Genomic DNA, 17,129 nt, shown 5'->3' with positions numbered 1-17,129 from the left:
ACATGGCTGTATCTGCACTTAAGGACAATAATTTGAACAGCTTTGTGGAGCATGGATGGTATGAGGCGACACTTGAAGCATAGAGATTATCATAACAGTTTAGTTGAGAGGGGGAAAGGATCTGAACTAAGGTAAAAGATGGATGGGGCCAAATGAAAGAGATATTATGGAAGTAAAAATGTCAAGATTTGCCCAATGACTGAATGGAGTGATGGAGAGTGGGATCTGAGGTCATGAACCTGGCAGACTAAAAGAATGGTGGTACCCAGGACCTAGAGTCAGGAAGACTCATTTTTGTGAGTTATCACCAGACACTTACTAGCTGTGTGACCCTGAGTAACTCATTTGGCCCTGTTTCCCTTAGTTTCCTCATCTGTAAAATGAGTTGGAGAAGAAATGCCCCCCCCCACCAAATCCCAAATGGGATCACAAAGAGTTGAATATGACTGAAAAAACTGAACAATAACAATGATAAAAATAAGGAAGCTTGAAAGAGGAATGAGTGTGGAGTGGGTGAAGATTGTGAGTTTCTTTTTGGACATGTTTAGTTCAAGATAATGTCTGGATTTCCCGTTTAAAATGCCTAAGAAGCAGGTGGTTTTGCAGGATTGAAGCTAAAGAGAAAGGCTAGAAGTGAATATAAGCAGCTAAGAGTCATCTGAAAAGAAATGATAGCTGTGCATGTAGGACTTGATGAGTCACTGAGCAAGCATAGAGAAAGAAGAGACTAGGGCCCATGACAGTCTTGAGGAATACCTACAATGATATACATGACGAATTCAACAAAAAATATAAGAGAAAAATAGTAGCAATCAGCAATAGTGTGATTTCTTGCTCAATTCTACATATGTATTATAACATTTAGAACAAATGTCTATATCTGGGGCTAAAAATGGGAGTGCTATTTTTTGATATAAGATCCTAATTTAACCAATCAAAAAGTTTTGCTACCTCCTGCTTCTTAACTAAATCACAAAACAAAAATTCATGTTTTTCAGAATTGATTTTAGGATACTATAATAATACTTTAATGACCAATCCTAAATATAAACTTAAGCCTCAAATTCTTCTCTCCTGGTATGTTACAACTTCAGGCTAATGATATATCCATTATGGTGAGTTGTATGGTAGCATGATAATTGGGAGGGTGTTCTAAAGGAAAAAAAAAATAGACATGGAGTGAGAAGACCTGTATTTTAATTCTAGTTCAGCCTTTCTAATTTGATATAATTCACAATAATTTTTTAGTTTAAGTGTCTGTAAAATGGTTAAGTAAAATATTACTTGTACAATCTGCCTTATTAGGAGTCATTTTAAAATCATCAGTTTATGTGCATTCACACCATTAACTGGTTAGTGAAAAACTCATAATCAATTCTCAATTAGAAAAAAGGAAAAAGATAAGAATGAACTTTGCATAATTTTAAATAATCCAACTTGATCTATTTAAATAAGTTGTTATCTCAAATAAATCAGAAATGGACAAGAGCAAAGATATTGACTCTGATCATAATAATTTCATAGGGTGGTATAACCAATGAAAATCAGTTACAATGAAGAGGCTAAAATATTTTGGTGTGAGACTGCTATATGTCACCAATAATATTTTGTGTATGATAAATTGGATAAACATTCAACAAAGACATGCAAAATGGAAAAATAAAAACTGGCTCATTCATGTAGTGAGAGTTCCCCAAGTATTCACAGAAAGAGCATGGCCTCTCATATGTTGGTTATAATCATCTATGGAGGACTATGCAAGGACACAAAAAAATTACACACCCCAAATAAGAAGACATAAATCATTTATGATTTATAGAGTTACAGGGAATGTATCTACACCAAAATGATCATTAATATACTGAAGATTAAAGTTTTCACAACTTGAGGAATATTGCAAGGAAAACTATATTCCAATCATAAAATTATATATAAATGTAAGTTGTTATATCTGTGTTGGTAACCAAAAATGGGCTCCTTAGCACTTTGTTCAACAAGTGCCCTTGAATAGTTTGGCTTTTGTTCCCTTTGAGTAATTCACCGAGCCTTACTAGGTGCTAAGCCCCAGGCCCAAACCCCTATTAGGTGTAAAACTTTACTGGGTGTGGATTGGCAACTAAGGTGGGGCCCAAGGTAGGGCTAACTCCAGGGAGGGCCTAGTTTACATGTCTGGGAGAGCATAGGCTTTTAGACCACGTGGGTTTAAGTCCACCTCTTTATGACAATTCTAGGTTACGTGGGTGAGTCGCATGTGTGACTTACCCCTGACGCTGAAAAAGATATAAAAGCCAGGGATTGGCTGTCTGTTCTTTGGAGCTCTTTGCCACGGTGCGTGACTGTGGGCCAGCCCTTGTTCTGAGCTCCCGGGCTGAACCTAGATGTTGGTAACTATGAATTGTATTGGGTTTGTCTGTTGATATTTGTAATTTGCTTGTATTTTGTCCTGAAGTTCAGGGTGCTGGCTTTTTCCCCTGAACTAAGTGAATGCTGCTGTATGTTGAATTAAAGTAAGCTTGTCAACCCCTTTAACCTTGCTTTCCTTATTAAGGCAGATCAAAACAACCTGTGCTTTCCCAGCATGCCAGCAGCTTTCTGGGTGCTGGCTGTGGGTGGATCTTACACCGCCCACAGAAGCTGCTAGCTGAATTGTTGAAACAATATCTTAAAAAATTGTATTTGTGCACATTGCTTACTTTTTATTTTGTAATAGTTTTTAAATTTTGTTTTCTCTTTCCGGTCTCTTTCATCCCTAATCCAGCCTCCTCACAGCTGGAGAAGTAATCCAGCTGAGTGTTTTGTATTTGAACAATGACTTCTACGAACCTGGAGAGGTGATCTGTTTTCCTCCATGTCCCCTCCCCAAACATTTGCTAACAACTGGTTTCTAAATGATGGTAATCCTGCCTCTCCACCATGGAAGTAAAATAACCCACTATATGAAATCCATACTCTAATGAGGAGTATTAAAGTATGTAGGATAGGTACAATAAACCAAGTCTTTGGTGAATAGCCATCACTAAGAATGTAATTGTTGTTTGACCTTCACGGGTGTTTCCAGATGGGAAGCCTGTTCTTGTTCTGGCTTGCATAGTTGTCACATATTGACTGGTTAGCATCGCCATACGAATACCAACATCTACATTATAGTTCATGGGATGGAAGTAGCACTTGCTTTTTTTTTTAAATCTGTATATTTCAACAACAACAACAAAATAACAACAAAAATCACCAGCAAAAATCTTTCTGATAAAGGCTGGTTGGCTCTTACTGGCTCATCATTCCAAGATTTCTATTTCAGACCTCTTAAGATATGCTAAACTCATGCAGAAGCATTCTAACTGAATGTTGGAATGCCTGACCCCTATTTTACTCAAGACTTTAAGCTAGCATTTATAAAATACCCTTATTATCACAAGAGGTACTATGGTATAGTAGAGGAAAAGCTGGCCTTGGGGTTAGGAACAACATTTAGAATACTATATCTTACATAAACTTTTTTGCGTGAAACTGGAGAAATCTCTTAACTTCTCAGTGCCTCAATCAACTTCTTAAGACTCTAGATTGGGGATGTCCAAAATACAGCCCGTGGTACCAGGGCCCCAAAATATGCATGTGGCCCACAGTGCAAGCATGGAATGTGTATTAGATTTTTCAATTCCATCACTAATAAATAATCTCGTTGTTGTTAATTTTCTTTGGTGTTTTTAAGCAGTATTACGGACAGAACATATGTAGCACAATTTGGCTAGCAGCAGCTGTTGAGGTGTAAGACCCAACAAGACTAGCAACAAAAGCTGCCAGCCCAGGCTCTTTTGATCTGCTTTACTAAGGGGTTAACAATCTCAGTTTAATCAAACACACCTATATCATTCACTTAGTTCGAGGAGAAAAGATCAGCCCTCTGAACATCAAGGGAAATACAAACAGAAATTACAAACATCAACAGACAGACCTTGTCTGATCCTATCACAATATATAGTTACCAGAAAAGAACCAATGGGTCTGGGTTAGCAAAGCCGGGGGCAGGGGGCAGTTACGGCTTGCTCAGAGTCTCAACACTCTTTCCATGAGTGTGCCCCAGAGGTTAAATGCCAACCTTGGATCTTATATACCTGTCTCAGGGTCCTGGGGCACTGGATTACCTCAGTGCTGAGAAACACTCAAAGAACAGGGAAAAATCCCATTTAGGGTGTGGGAAAGTTAATCCCTAGTACCACCATGCACAAGTCAATGACTACTGATCATCCTAGTGCTGAGAAACACTCCAAGACAGGATTCCACTTTATCTACCCCATTGAAACAAAGGCCAGAATCATTAAAGGCACTTAAGAGAAGAACAGAAAATATTTTTGAACAGGGGAGTTTAAGCAAGATGGTCTGATAACTCATTAATGAAAGGAGAACAAGGTAAAGAGTAGTTCCTATTTCAGATCATCGGGAAACATCTGTTTTGGCTCACAAATGAAACACACTCTAATATGTAGAGAAAAAAAACTGAATAAAAATTCTGTTATACTTAACTCAAATATATATATTTATACATAAATATGTATATGTATGCACATACACATACATTATATATGCAGACATCTACATATACAGATAAAGGAAAGAAAATGAGATAGGAACTAAATTTTAATCTGGTTCTGAACACACCTGTGTTATGGGTCACATGTCTCTGGGTCACATGTTTGACACTTTTGTTCTATGTCATACAGGTCCCAGCCCTCTTTCACTTTACTCTTCACTCCCTGGCCATCTCCTGCCTTCTGATATGCATACCTCTTCTCATTTCACCCCTAGTTCTGGAACCACAATCAGATCAAGTCTGCTCCTGAAAAGGATATGTTGGTCTATTTCTCTACGGCCCCACTCACCATCTGTATTTTTTCAAGCCAAAGTGTACCTTCCTGGACACCATTCCACTCCATGTGTTATCCCTCATTTCCCTCTTAGAATATAAGCTTCATTAGCACAGAAAAGGTCTTTGCTTTTGTATTTGCATCCTCAATGCTTAGCAAAGTATTTGGCACATTTTTAGGACCTAATAAGTTATTTTTAAAAATTCATTCATTATTAATCAGACCGGGTGACCGGGTGAGAGCTCTTGGTATGTGGTTTTGCCTTTTAGCACTCTGGAGACAGTTAACAACTTGCCAGGTAGATTTCCACAGTTACAAAAAAATCACTTAGAACTTTTGTTCACTTTTTTTTTCTTCTACATATTAGGGTATGTTTCATTTGTGAGCCAATATATATATTTTCCAATGATCCAGTGGAACAACAATGCCGCTTGCAGCTGCTGTGGTGACATAAGGCCAACAACACCAGCACACAGGAGGGCTGCTAGCACAGGTTCTTTGACCTACTTTTCTGAAGGAAAGCAACTTTAAGGGGTTTACAATCTCACTTAAATTAAACATACATATATCATTCACTTAGTTCAAGGGAAAAAGTTAGCACCCTTAACTTTAGAGAAAACACCAACAGAAATTACAAGCAGAAATTATATAAGCAGAGCAAAATAACACAAATCAGCAGGCAGACTTCTAACTGTCTATCCAAGACATTACATACATAGTTATCAGAGAGAGAAGCACCAATATCTGGGTTTTTCAAAAACAGGGGGCTCCTTAAGAGCTATGCAGAGTCTCTGGTCAAATCACATGACACTCTTTCAGCAAGTGAGCCCCCAAGCAAAACCTCTCCTTCCACAGTTCTAAGAGTTCTTGACTCTTGATTCTCAATTCTTGATTCAAAGTTCGATGGCTGTCTTCTGGAGATATATACATATATATTCTCATGACCTAATTAGCAAAAGGGTGTGGGCCTTCCTACAAACAAAGGCAAGACTAAATCAAAGGCACTTGATTGTCTTAGTGCTGAGAAGCACTCCAAAAGAAAAAAACAGTAGAAAGTCCCACTTTGCTTGCCCTTACATCCAAACAAGGAGTTTCCCATACTAGAACATGTCTGATGTCATTCCTCTGTTTAAAAAGTCTTCACTGGTTCCCTATAGCTTCTTGGATTGTATACAAATTCCTCCTAAAAAATATAACATTCAATAATCTGGTTCTAACCTATAGTTCCAGTCTTATATCATGTTACTACTTTTCTGTATTCTTGTTATTCTAGATACACTGGCTTAATAGTTGTTTCTCAAACTCAGTGTTCTATCTCTGCTCCTCTGTCTTTTCATAGGTTTTTCCTAAGCCTGAAATGAACCTTTTCCTCCTCTGTGACTCATTGATCCCCCAGCTTCCTTCATGTACCATCTTCTTTGTAAAGCCTTTCCTGATGTGGATCCAACCGTTAATGTTCCTCTCCCTCAAATTGCTGATATGTGCTTAGTTAGGGAGATATTGTATCCCGTCTTCCCATCCTAGGAAAATATAAGTACTCCGAAGGTTTGAAATAGTTTGTTTTTTATCTTTGTAATCCCAGCACCCAGCAAAGTATCTTGCAAGTGGTATTTAAATATATTCATTGAATTAAACTTTAGGGAATATATAAAATTAAAATGAACTATTATAAAGTGAGTACTAAAATATTTATAGCAACTCTTTTCATAGTAGCTGGAAACTAAGGGGGCATCCATCTCTTAGGGAATGGCTAAAGAAATTATGATATATGAATGTAACAGAATATTAGAATGCCATTAGACATGAAATGGAGAGATCCCCAGTAAAATTACATTTTTAAAAAATTAGTACTTAGTATCTGGATAACATTGAGAGTTCAAATGATATCAGGTAGGAATAGGAGGAAAGGAAATTTATTAGAGAATAAACTGTTGACTCTTAGGGGAAACTCAGTGAATTCATTCCATTTGGCTTCTCTATACAAATGCAAAAATGAAGTTCCCGAGCTCAGAGAGTAGACAAATATTTGATGTCTTCATCTTTAATGATGAATTTGAGTTATGGAATAATTTCATGTTCCTCTTCATCCCTCCCGCCCCCACCTTCCCCTTCTGTCATTACACAAACTCATGAGTGTTGTCAAACACCAGCTGGAGGTCCCTGGCTCTCTCCTACATCAAAGGAGGGGAAAATAATTACCTTGTCAATGACAACAGGTTTGGCCAAATGAAAGATAAAATTTAAACTATGTCCTCTATAACTAGATGAGTTGAATTAAAATCTATTCTGTTTCTTGTAAGTTTCAAAAGAGTTAAAGATTAGCTCACAATCAAGTAAAGCCAGGGCGTTTTGAATTGATACACTTATAAGAGCACACCTATGACTTTAGATGGAGTTTTGGTGCCAAACTGTGATTTTGACATAATTTTATAAAATGCTTCCACCTAATTAGTTTTGTTGTTCCTCCTTATTATTGGATATTGTTTTAGTTGTTTCATACTGAACTCAAAATTTTGGCAGAGATGGAGTTTATTGAGGGACTTTTGCTTCTTTGAAAATGTGCTGCACTTCATCCTGAAGCAACCCCTGTGCATGATCCAAGTGATATTTTGAAATTAAAGTAACATGTGCCAATTAGACCATGGAAGGTTTCATTTTCATTCCTTTTTTTGACATTAATGCAATTAAGCATCAGTTTTGCAATCAGGTTATACATCACATGATGAAATTGTTCCCTTATAAAACCCTAATGAATAAATTCAAGTTGAAAGAATTTCACTGGAAACTGAATAGCACCCATCCATTTTATCTTCTATTACACTGACTCATATAATCTCATTTCGCTTTTTTTTTTCAGTGTGACACAAAATGAAAAATTCCTCTGTCTGCTTAGCTGCCATCTCTCTTGATATCTGAAATATATTTAATTACACAAGGTCACATCTGAAGAGATAAAGCTCTCCGGAGAGAATGAAAATGAACTTTTCCTTATTAGATCACTTCTCTCTCCAGAAATGAATTCTTTATTACCCTAAAATTACATGATATTATCCAGGAATGACATGAAATGTCTTATTTCTTGCCTTACACATTCCAGGAATTAAGCTGGAATAGAAAAGAAAACTAATGGCGCTGAGAATTGGCTGCTCCAAAGGGGATATATGCATTCATTACTCATGCTTCATAATTGGCAGGCCACAGCATGAAGAGCAGTAAGGAATATGCTGGTTACATTTAGAGATAGGAGTTATGGCTTTTCCTTTATGATGTGGAATAAAAAAAATTATGGCAAATTATAACAGCTGTTAGGGATGTGTTAGCCCTGCCAAAGTCCTGTTTGTGCTAAAATATTTCATTCTAAAATCCAAAGTACAAGGAGAATTTTCCAATTGGTCAAGTACTGAAAAGGCTATTTAGAGATTAAAAATCTTTAAAGTACAGACATACCACTGCAGAGCAAAATAATATTCTGACTATTTTTCCTCTCAATTTAAATCCAAAATTTTCAAAATGAATATTGGGGGAGATTTGCCACCTAAGTAAACTTTCATTTATGCAATGTTTTATTGCACTGCATATTTTTTGAGCAATCATGTATATATTTGCATAGCATATGGGGACATATGAAAATGATATTCTTGCAAGGAAAGGATTTTTTGGCATTAGTTTTCCTTCTCAGATCTCATTATCTAATTTTTCACAGCTGTCTGGGAAAAAAAATCAATTTCATCCAAAAATTTCTTGATGGATCTCTGCCCCAAAGTGACATTTCAGAGAGTTGCAGCTTCACTGACAATTGATTGTTCCATTTTTAAAGTTTTATGAGCTAAGATAAACAGCACATCTACAAATTACTTACTAGACACCAATAACTTTGAACATTCAATTAAAGGCAAAGCAAAGTGTTCCAAGGCCCATAAAGTTACCAAGGATGAGAATCCAACCCTAAAATACTCTTAGACAAGGCTCTAAGTTCATATCCTAAAAAAAAAAATTGTTGGATAAAGTGCTTTTACCTCAAAGGTAATTTAATAAAATTCAACAAATATATATTCAGGATTTACCATAGACACTTCCAGTTTTGGGGATATGAAGACAAATTCTGCCCCTGGGGAGCTTACAGTCTCACTGTGGGTTGTGACCTTTTAAGAAGCACTGAAAGGGTCCTGTGGATCCCTTAAGAAGCCATGGCTATTGTAGGGGATACATATAGACAAGCTTGGTGAAAGGAAGAAAGAGAAGGGAGAGAGAACCAATAACTGGGTGAGGTGGGAAAGTGTTTTCAGAAAGTTTAATTAAGAGGCTGGTACGTGAGTTGAGAAGTAGAGATGGGGAGGGAATATGTTCTAGGCCTGACGGCAAAGCTTAGGCAGATCAGCGGGTGTGGAACATAGTGTGTCTATTTCAGGGAATAGTCAAACTGAATCACTAGTAAAAACATCACATTAATGTAGTATGTCATGATATATAATTGTATAAATTCCCATTAATGAAGGCAATCATAACCCACCTATAATTTAGTAAGTAGAGTCAACAAGCAAGTCGAGTAAATGAACCTTTAAATACTTGCTGTGTGGTAGATGCTGTGTTAAGCATTGAGAATACAAAAAAAAATGTTAGAGGACAAAATGGAACTCTATAAACTGAGAAAGAGTTAATAATTTTTTTTTAGTCCAATTTTAGTTTATTTTTGAAAATATACACAAAAATGTTGAACCATTTTATGCATCTTCAGCAGCTGGAGCATCTCCACCCTTGGTGTTCCTGGTATATATCACTTGTGCTCTGTGTTTGGAAACCAGCTTAATCAGACCTTTACTAAGCAGTTCCTGGAGGGCTGCTCGGGCTAGAGAACCCCGGATCTTCAGTCTCTCTGAGACTACTGCAGGGGTGATGAGTTTATAGTTGGGGACCTCCTTGCAGAGTTTGTCGTACGTTGCTTTGTCAAACAGAACCAGATTGTTGAGCTTGTCTCGAACTTTTCCCTTGGACCACTTCTTCTTCTTAGCTTTGCCCCCAGACTTGTTCACGGGATCTTTGTCCTTCTTGGCCGATTTTCCGGCATCTTTCTTCTTCTTATCGTCCTTGGGCGGCATGGTGAGGCTTCAAGGAACTCCTGGTGCTGCCGCCTCCAAGCTAAGATGTCGGACAGAAAGGCAAGAGTTAATAATTTAATGGGAGAAGTGTTAGAAATGGACTGAGGCTCATGGAGGTTATGTAATTTTCCACTGGTCACCTAGATCAGAGTCAGGTTTTGAACTGAGACTATTGTGATTTCAAGTTCAGCATTGCATCTATCGTGCATTCTGTCTTTCATTATTACAGGATTATGGAGATTTAGACATCCTTCAAAGCTGGAAAGATGCTTCGCGTGCTTCATCTCATCAGAGCTCCACGGCAACCCGGAAACGCAGATGTTATTGCTGCTATTATTCCTCCTTTACAGACGAAGAAACCGAAGACTAGAGACTTTGCCTCAGAGCTAAGGTTCTCCTTGTTCCATGTTCCTCACTCCCCACCCCTTAGATGACTTTGTCTCTCCATAATTAATACAGAAAATTAAGGAAAGTCATGATAAAAGTCCTACATCACTCCATTAACAACTATTCCTCAGTTAGGACTCTCTGGAGTGCTCTAGTTGAATGAGAGTTATATAGAAGGGGAAATTATGGTCTGGGTAGGAGGTTTGCCAGAAGGGCAATGTTAATTCATTCAACACTGACTGGAGAACATTAAGCAACAATCCAGATGCCCCCAATTTGTCAAAAAAAAGCCCTTCCTTGAAAGGGTCAAGAGAGAAGAAAATACTTGTTCATTATGGTGACTCCGGAAAGATAATGTATAACGCAACTGTGAAATGTTAAGTGGAGTATCATAAGCCAATTTTAGAAACGAGAGCTAACATTTATAATAGGCTTTAACATTTGCAAAGTGCTTTGCACATGTGATTGCGTTTTACCCTCACAATAGCCCTGGGAGGTTCATGCTATTATTATCTATATTTTGTAGATGAGTTAACTGAGGCAGGAAAAAGCTGACTTGCCCAGGGTTACACAGCTGGTAAATGTCTGAGGCAGGATTTGAATTCTGGTCTTCTTGCCTCCAAGTCCATCACTCTATACACTGTGCCACCCAGATCTGAATTAACTTTAGATGTCTAGAGATTTGGTGCTTCAAGGCTTGCTGCCCTTGTGGCAACCATGTGGTCTATCAATCTGCAGTGTTGTTCCTTTGGGACTTGAAGTTACCTCCAACTTGAAGACCACTAAAGAAAGCATCCTTAAATTTCTTTCTATTCCTTTCCAAAATATACATTTCTGATTCTGGCAGTAAAGGTTTCTTACCATCCGGCTCCAACATTCATGCTCTGCTTTAATACTTCTTGCTTTTGCTTTGGGAGCAATAATCCAATCAATACTTCTATTGCTCCTGGAAAAAGAGTAATAATCTTCTCTATTTACAGTTTCTGTGACTGTCTAGAAAAAACCTCCCTTTCCTGTCTACCACTGCCTTATGTGTACTGTATCACTCTATTAAAATATAAACTCCTTGAGGGTAGGGATCTTGTCAATTGTCTATTTGTATCCCCAAACCTTAGCACAGTGACAGGCACATAGTAGGTGTTTAATAAATGCTTGGTGATTAGCTACTGATACTCCCCTTCATTAACACTATATTCTGGACAACTTTCTGTCTCCTTTTCTACCCTTTTACTTTCATGTTTCTGTGTTTGTTTATACTATTCCTTATGCTGAGAATGTGCCTTTCCTTTGCCATTTCTGTCTTTCCTTTATAGCCCAATGAAAAAGGTACCACCTTTTGTAACCTCTCCTAATTCTGCTCCTTGTCTCTCCCTAACCCTCCAGAAGAAAGCATCATGCCTTTCATTTCTCAAAGCTCTTTGCTTGGACCTCTGTCTTTGTAACAATCTCACTTTTCTATTACAGTTATTTGTGTACATTTCTTCCCCAAACCCAATTAGATTATAATATCCTTGAAAGCTGAGATTGTGCCACATAGACCTTTGTATCCCTAGTGCTTTATATAGGCAGGTACATAATGAATGTCTGTTGACTTGAATTTTGTTGTTAAGACATACTTTAAATCTTCATCAGTTTGTACATTAATTCAATTAAACTGTTAGCCAGGATTACTTTCCAATCAACCAGATAAGAGAAAGAAAGAGACAGAAGACATGAACCTCAAAGCAGGGTAGAATACCTAGAAGGAAGGGAAAGGAGGGGCTCAGAAACAAAAGCAACAAGGGACCAACACATACTTTACCTACTTCATGTATCTACCTGTGCTGAGCCAGCCAGCTCTTTTAGAGCTGACCTGCGTTGGTACTATGCTGTAGCCAAAAATGTAATGAGCCTGGAGTCAGAGGACCTGAGGGTAAATCTCAGTTCTGCCATTCACTACTTGTTTGGCCATAGGTAAATCATTTAATTTTTCTGTGCCTCAGTTTCTTACTCTGTAGAATAAGAAGCAAGCACTTGACATTTAAAGTCCCTTCCATATCTAGAGCTATGGTCCCATGACTCCAGTAGAATCTAGTCCAATTCAATTCAATCAGCATTTATTAAGTGCCTACTATGTCCCAGGCACTATGGTAAGTGTGAGGGATACAATTGATAAAAAGAAAGACAGTCCTTCCCCTCAGGGAACTTACAATCCGAAGGGGGCAAGAACATAGAAAAGGAGCAAAAGGAGACAGGAGGTAGTTAGAGGGTTGAGGGGGAGAATACCAGGAGGTACTGAGCTCAGGGGTGTTTTGTTCCACAGAGTCAAAACTGGGCAAAATAACAGATGCAAAATGAAATGAGCTGATTGTCCAGGTTCTGCCTCCTAAAAAGGAAGGCTTTGGGAGGAGTTTGTATTCTGCCCTCTAGCCCTCCAATCAGAGGAGAGAAGAAGCTGAGGGAGGTGGGATCAATCAAGGCATGTGTTACCAGCATGGTGGTGATTTTAGAAGAGATAAACTTATTTTGTTTTCTTTATTCCTTTTCCCAGAACCCTTTTCCCTTTCCCCTCCTCCAGCTCAATCTCTGTGTCACTCCCAGTGTGTATATCTGTTTCTTCTCCTTCTTCTCTTTCCTTTTTTTATTTTTGGCTTTTCATCCCCATTGCTGAGTAGATTGCTTGGCATGAAATACGTGCTTAATAATGTTCATTGGATTAAATTTACTGGGACTTGACTACTTGGGACTGTGATATTTTTTTTTTTGATAGATTTTCATAAGAAGCTCAGGTATTTTACCCAGAGAGATGGATTTCAAAAGTTTTAACAGTTCTATAAATAACCTGGAACACTGACTTCTGGGTTTCCTCCAAATATTCTTCTGATCAGATTTTAAGAGATATTTTAAAGATTCTTAAATATAGGATAAAAGATTATAGCCTTCAAGGTACAACTAACTGGTTGCTTATTTCTAGAAGTGATGATTTTTTAAAACTCTAAATTAATTATTTTTTATATATTGGTGAAAATAGACCATCATTAAAATTTACTTGTCAAGCAGAAAGGAACAGAGTTAGTGAGCTTCATCAGATATATTTGTTAAAGTTAGGATCTGGAAAAAAAATTAAAAAGTAGAGTCTCTTTGTGATTAGGAATGCCTGAAGCTGGCCTTGCCCCAGTGGAACTAAGAATACAACTTGTGTTTTGAGTGAAACTGAACTTTTCTCATGGAAAGATTTGTAGGGTACGATGTATACCCAAAGGATGAATAACATCCTTCTTTCTTAATGGGATGGACCCTGTAACTTACAAAGTGCCTTAGGTTATCATGGACCGTAAAAAGGAAAGGGTAATAGCCATTAAAAGGTAATATATTTGAGTTTCAGACAGCATGCCAAATCTTTGACTATAAATTCCATGCATTTAGCATTGGAAAGAGGCTGACAACCAGAAGGAGTTATTACTTATTAGGCTAGGGCAAGTAAGTTATGGGGGGACCTAGTCCTGGGACTGACTTGATGTTCTTCTATTCTTATTTGAGTGATTTATTTTAACTTTATTTATTGTTGCTATTAGAAACTATTCTTTAAAAAAAGTTATTGATTGCTGGACTTCAAAGATTTGTTGTAAATGGATATTAAAATGAATCCTGTTGAACATGCAATGGTATTTTTGAGTTGCTACAAACTCTTAGAGTTTGCATTTACTCATAGACAGCATAGTCATTTAGTTGAAGCAACCATTCCTCCTAATTGGTTTCCAAAAGGATTGTAGGAAGAGCATTGATTCTGGAGTTAGAAGGTCTGGGTTAGAGTTCTGACCTTGATGCTTATTCTCTGAGTGACCTTGGCAAATCATTTAACCTTTTTGCCCTTAACTTCTCTATGTAAAGTGGAGATGACAGCACCTACAAGGTCCATCTAGAACAAACTACACTAAATAATTGTGATCTATTGCAATTTTAAAGCATATGCTATCCTTATCAATAGCCATATTTTGTACTGACTGAAAGTATGATACAGAAAGATTAAGAGATTCATAAACTGTGTTTTGTTTTACTTTTATAGTACAATTTAATAAAATACACATGGATAATCTCTGTTAAGCAACTCCATATAGCTTTCCTTTTATATCTATATTTAGATTATGATCTCCCAATGGGGAAAGTCTACATTTGTTTCAGTTCAAATATTCTAAATTTTATAACATTAGCAAGACCAATGTGATATATATATATATAATACATATATTATATATATATATATATATAAATGCTTTGCACACTTTAAACTGTGACCTGTGTACGTACCAGTAATTATTTAATAATTCTATTTGATTCAACAGGTGGAACGAGAAAAATCATCCCAAATGATGCTGTTATTCAGTTGTTTCAGTTGTGGCCAGTTCTTCATGGCTACATCTGGGGTTTTCTTGGCAAAGTTACTGGAGTGGTTTCTTTCTCCAGCTCATTTTACAGAAGAGGAAACTGAGGCAAACAGGGTTGATTGACTTGCCCAGGGTCACACAGCTAGTAAGTGTCTAGGCCTGATTTGAACTCAGGAAGATGAGTCCTCCTGACTCTAGGCCTGACACTATCCACTGTATCACCTTGCTGCCACATGATAAGTAATTGTCAATGATTTTAATCTGGACCACTAAAGGGTATCCCAACAACCATGAGTTCATAGCACCATTGTGATAATGAAGTATGGGCTAATGGATAAATTACTGACCTTGGACTCATTAGACCTAGGAGACAGTGTTCACAGGGATGTTGTGAAGACAACTGAAATTTTTGTGACTGCCCTTTGTAAAGGTAAGACCATTATAGCATAATGGGAGATTGATTTGGGACCTCATTCTAGTCTCATGCACTTGATATTGCAGGAGCTAATGAACATGTAGCAGAACCAATGAAGTATTAAAACTTTGCCCATTTCAGACTTGCAGCAGTCACATTTGCACCTTGAAAAATGTAGGCCCATTTAGAATTTTAAGTGGATCAATTTTGCTACTCATAAAAGGTGTGAGACCTTGAATGGCTCTTCCCCTGAGTACCCTATACCGGGGTTGTAAAGAATAAAATACTTGGAGATGTGTAAAGAAGTATTTACAGTTTATTTCTCCTTCAGGAAGCATGAACTTCTTCCATAAACTTGAAGGAATTGCAGGGCAGCTAGCCATTGGCTAGCTGAAGGATCATCTAAGCACCCTGGGCGGGGCCAGGGGCTTTAACAATTGAGTTGGCCAGTTTTATGTATATAATATTTTCTATTTGTAGGTATCTCCAGAAATCAAAGAGAGACAGCTACGGAGGAAAAAACCCAGCTCTTATAAGGCAAACTCTCTTTACTTCTTCTGTCTTGTATTTTTTACAATGTGTAAATTGGTAATGTTTTGCAGTAAAGCAACGTATCTGGTAGGAGACACCACGTCCAGCCCAAAGTAGGGTTCAACTATATTTCAGTTAAGCTGAGGAAAGGAGTTTTCTCTGTGAAGTCATTGTACCAGCTTGTTTAGTACAGATACTGAACCAACAAGTAACATCATGAAAATACCACTAGAAAGGAAAAGATACTAAAGATACTAGGATTCTACAGTAGCACAAGTGTGAGTTGCTTTGGCTATCTGTGTTGCCTACATGAATTTCTCAATGAGTCTATTCTATGTGTGTGCTCACCCTTCTCACCAATTTTATGTTTAGCTGTGGGGGAGTACACTCTGGTTTTAAGGAAGGTAGTTTGTTATTGCTATTCATATTATGTCCTTTTAAGTAAATACTTTTGCTTTGAGATGCAATCATGAACTCCTTGGGGGAGGGTACTGTCTTTTGCCTTTTTTCCTATATCCAGTGTTTAGCACAGTGCCTGGCACACAGTAGGTCCTTAATAAATGTTTGTAGACTGACTAAAAATGATGCACTGTTGAAGGCTGGTAACTTATGTTGTTTTAATAGTGTAAATCCACATATTATCTTGACCCCTGAACAGTTACCCACAGGTAGATCGACTCTTTATATATGCTGAGGATAACACTGAGGTACTATGATAGAAATTAAACTATGAATTGCCATATTTATTTATTTAAGTTATAAATTGCCATTATTATAAATTATGTAATTTTCTCCCCTTTAAAAAAACGATATGAAACATATTATAGTGACACCATTGTTGTTGTTTGTCCTTTCTTCTCAAAGAGGACCATGACATTCAAAGACAACATGTCTATATTGGTAGACCTTGCATCTATCTATCTCTGTCTCTGTCTTTTCCACCTGTTGATCTGTTTTTTTTGTCTCTATCACTCTATGTGTATCTCTTTGTCTCTCTGTCTCTACATGGATATAGACATATGTTTATATATAAATGTATATATGTACAATTTTTGTTGTTCAGCTGTTTTCAGTCATATCTGACTCTTTGCGGCCCCTTTTGAGGTTTTCTTGGCAAAGATACTGGAGTGATTTGCCATCTCCTTGTCCAGCTCATTTTACAGATGAGGCAAGTGAGCAAACAGGGTTAAGTTTCTTGCCTGGGATCACACAGCTAGTCAGTGTATGGGGGTGGATTTGAACTCAGTTCTTCTTGAATTGTGATTCTCATAACAAGGTACAATTATTATCCCCACTTCACAAATATAAAGTGAGGCTGAGTGATTAAGTAACTTGCCTAGGGTCATGCAGCCTGTAAAATTCTGAGGCAGGTTTCCAGGTCTTGCTAACTCCAGGGCCAGCCCTCTATCCACTGCACCACGTAGCTGCCCTTGATGGACATGTCATTTATCAATTCATAGAGGAATATGCTTTC

The 17,129-nt window shown here is 37.5% G+C and overlaps 2 protein-coding genes across 2 annotated transcripts in view; both read right to left on the bottom strand.

Annotated features, from left to right (window-relative positions):
* The window catches only part of GALNTL6 (polypeptide N-acetylgalactosaminyltransferase like 6), a 1,125,319-nt gene that overhangs the window by 619,752 nt on the left and 488,438 nt on the right, over positions 1-17,129 (bottom strand). The gene's annotated exons all lie outside the window — the stretch shown is intronic.
* On the bottom strand, positions 9,524-10,014 carry LOC118853852 (40S ribosomal protein S25). Its single transcript, XM_036764083.1, has one exon. It carries the CDS (start codon positions 9,956-9,958, stop codon positions 9,584-9,586), a length of 375 nt encoding a protein of 124 aa, XP_036619978.1. The 5' UTR covers positions 9,959-10,014; the 3' UTR covers positions 9,524-9,583.

The sequence above is a fragment of the Trichosurus vulpecula genome, chromosome 6 (genome assembly GCF_011100635.1).
Source record: "Trichosurus vulpecula isolate mTriVul1 chromosome 6, mTriVul1.pri, whole genome shotgun sequence".
Classification (NCBI taxonomy): Eukaryota; Metazoa; Chordata; class Mammalia; order Diprotodontia; family Phalangeridae; genus Trichosurus; species Trichosurus vulpecula.
Note: the sequence above shows the minus strand (reverse complement) of the source record. Positions and strands in the feature narration are given on the sequence as shown.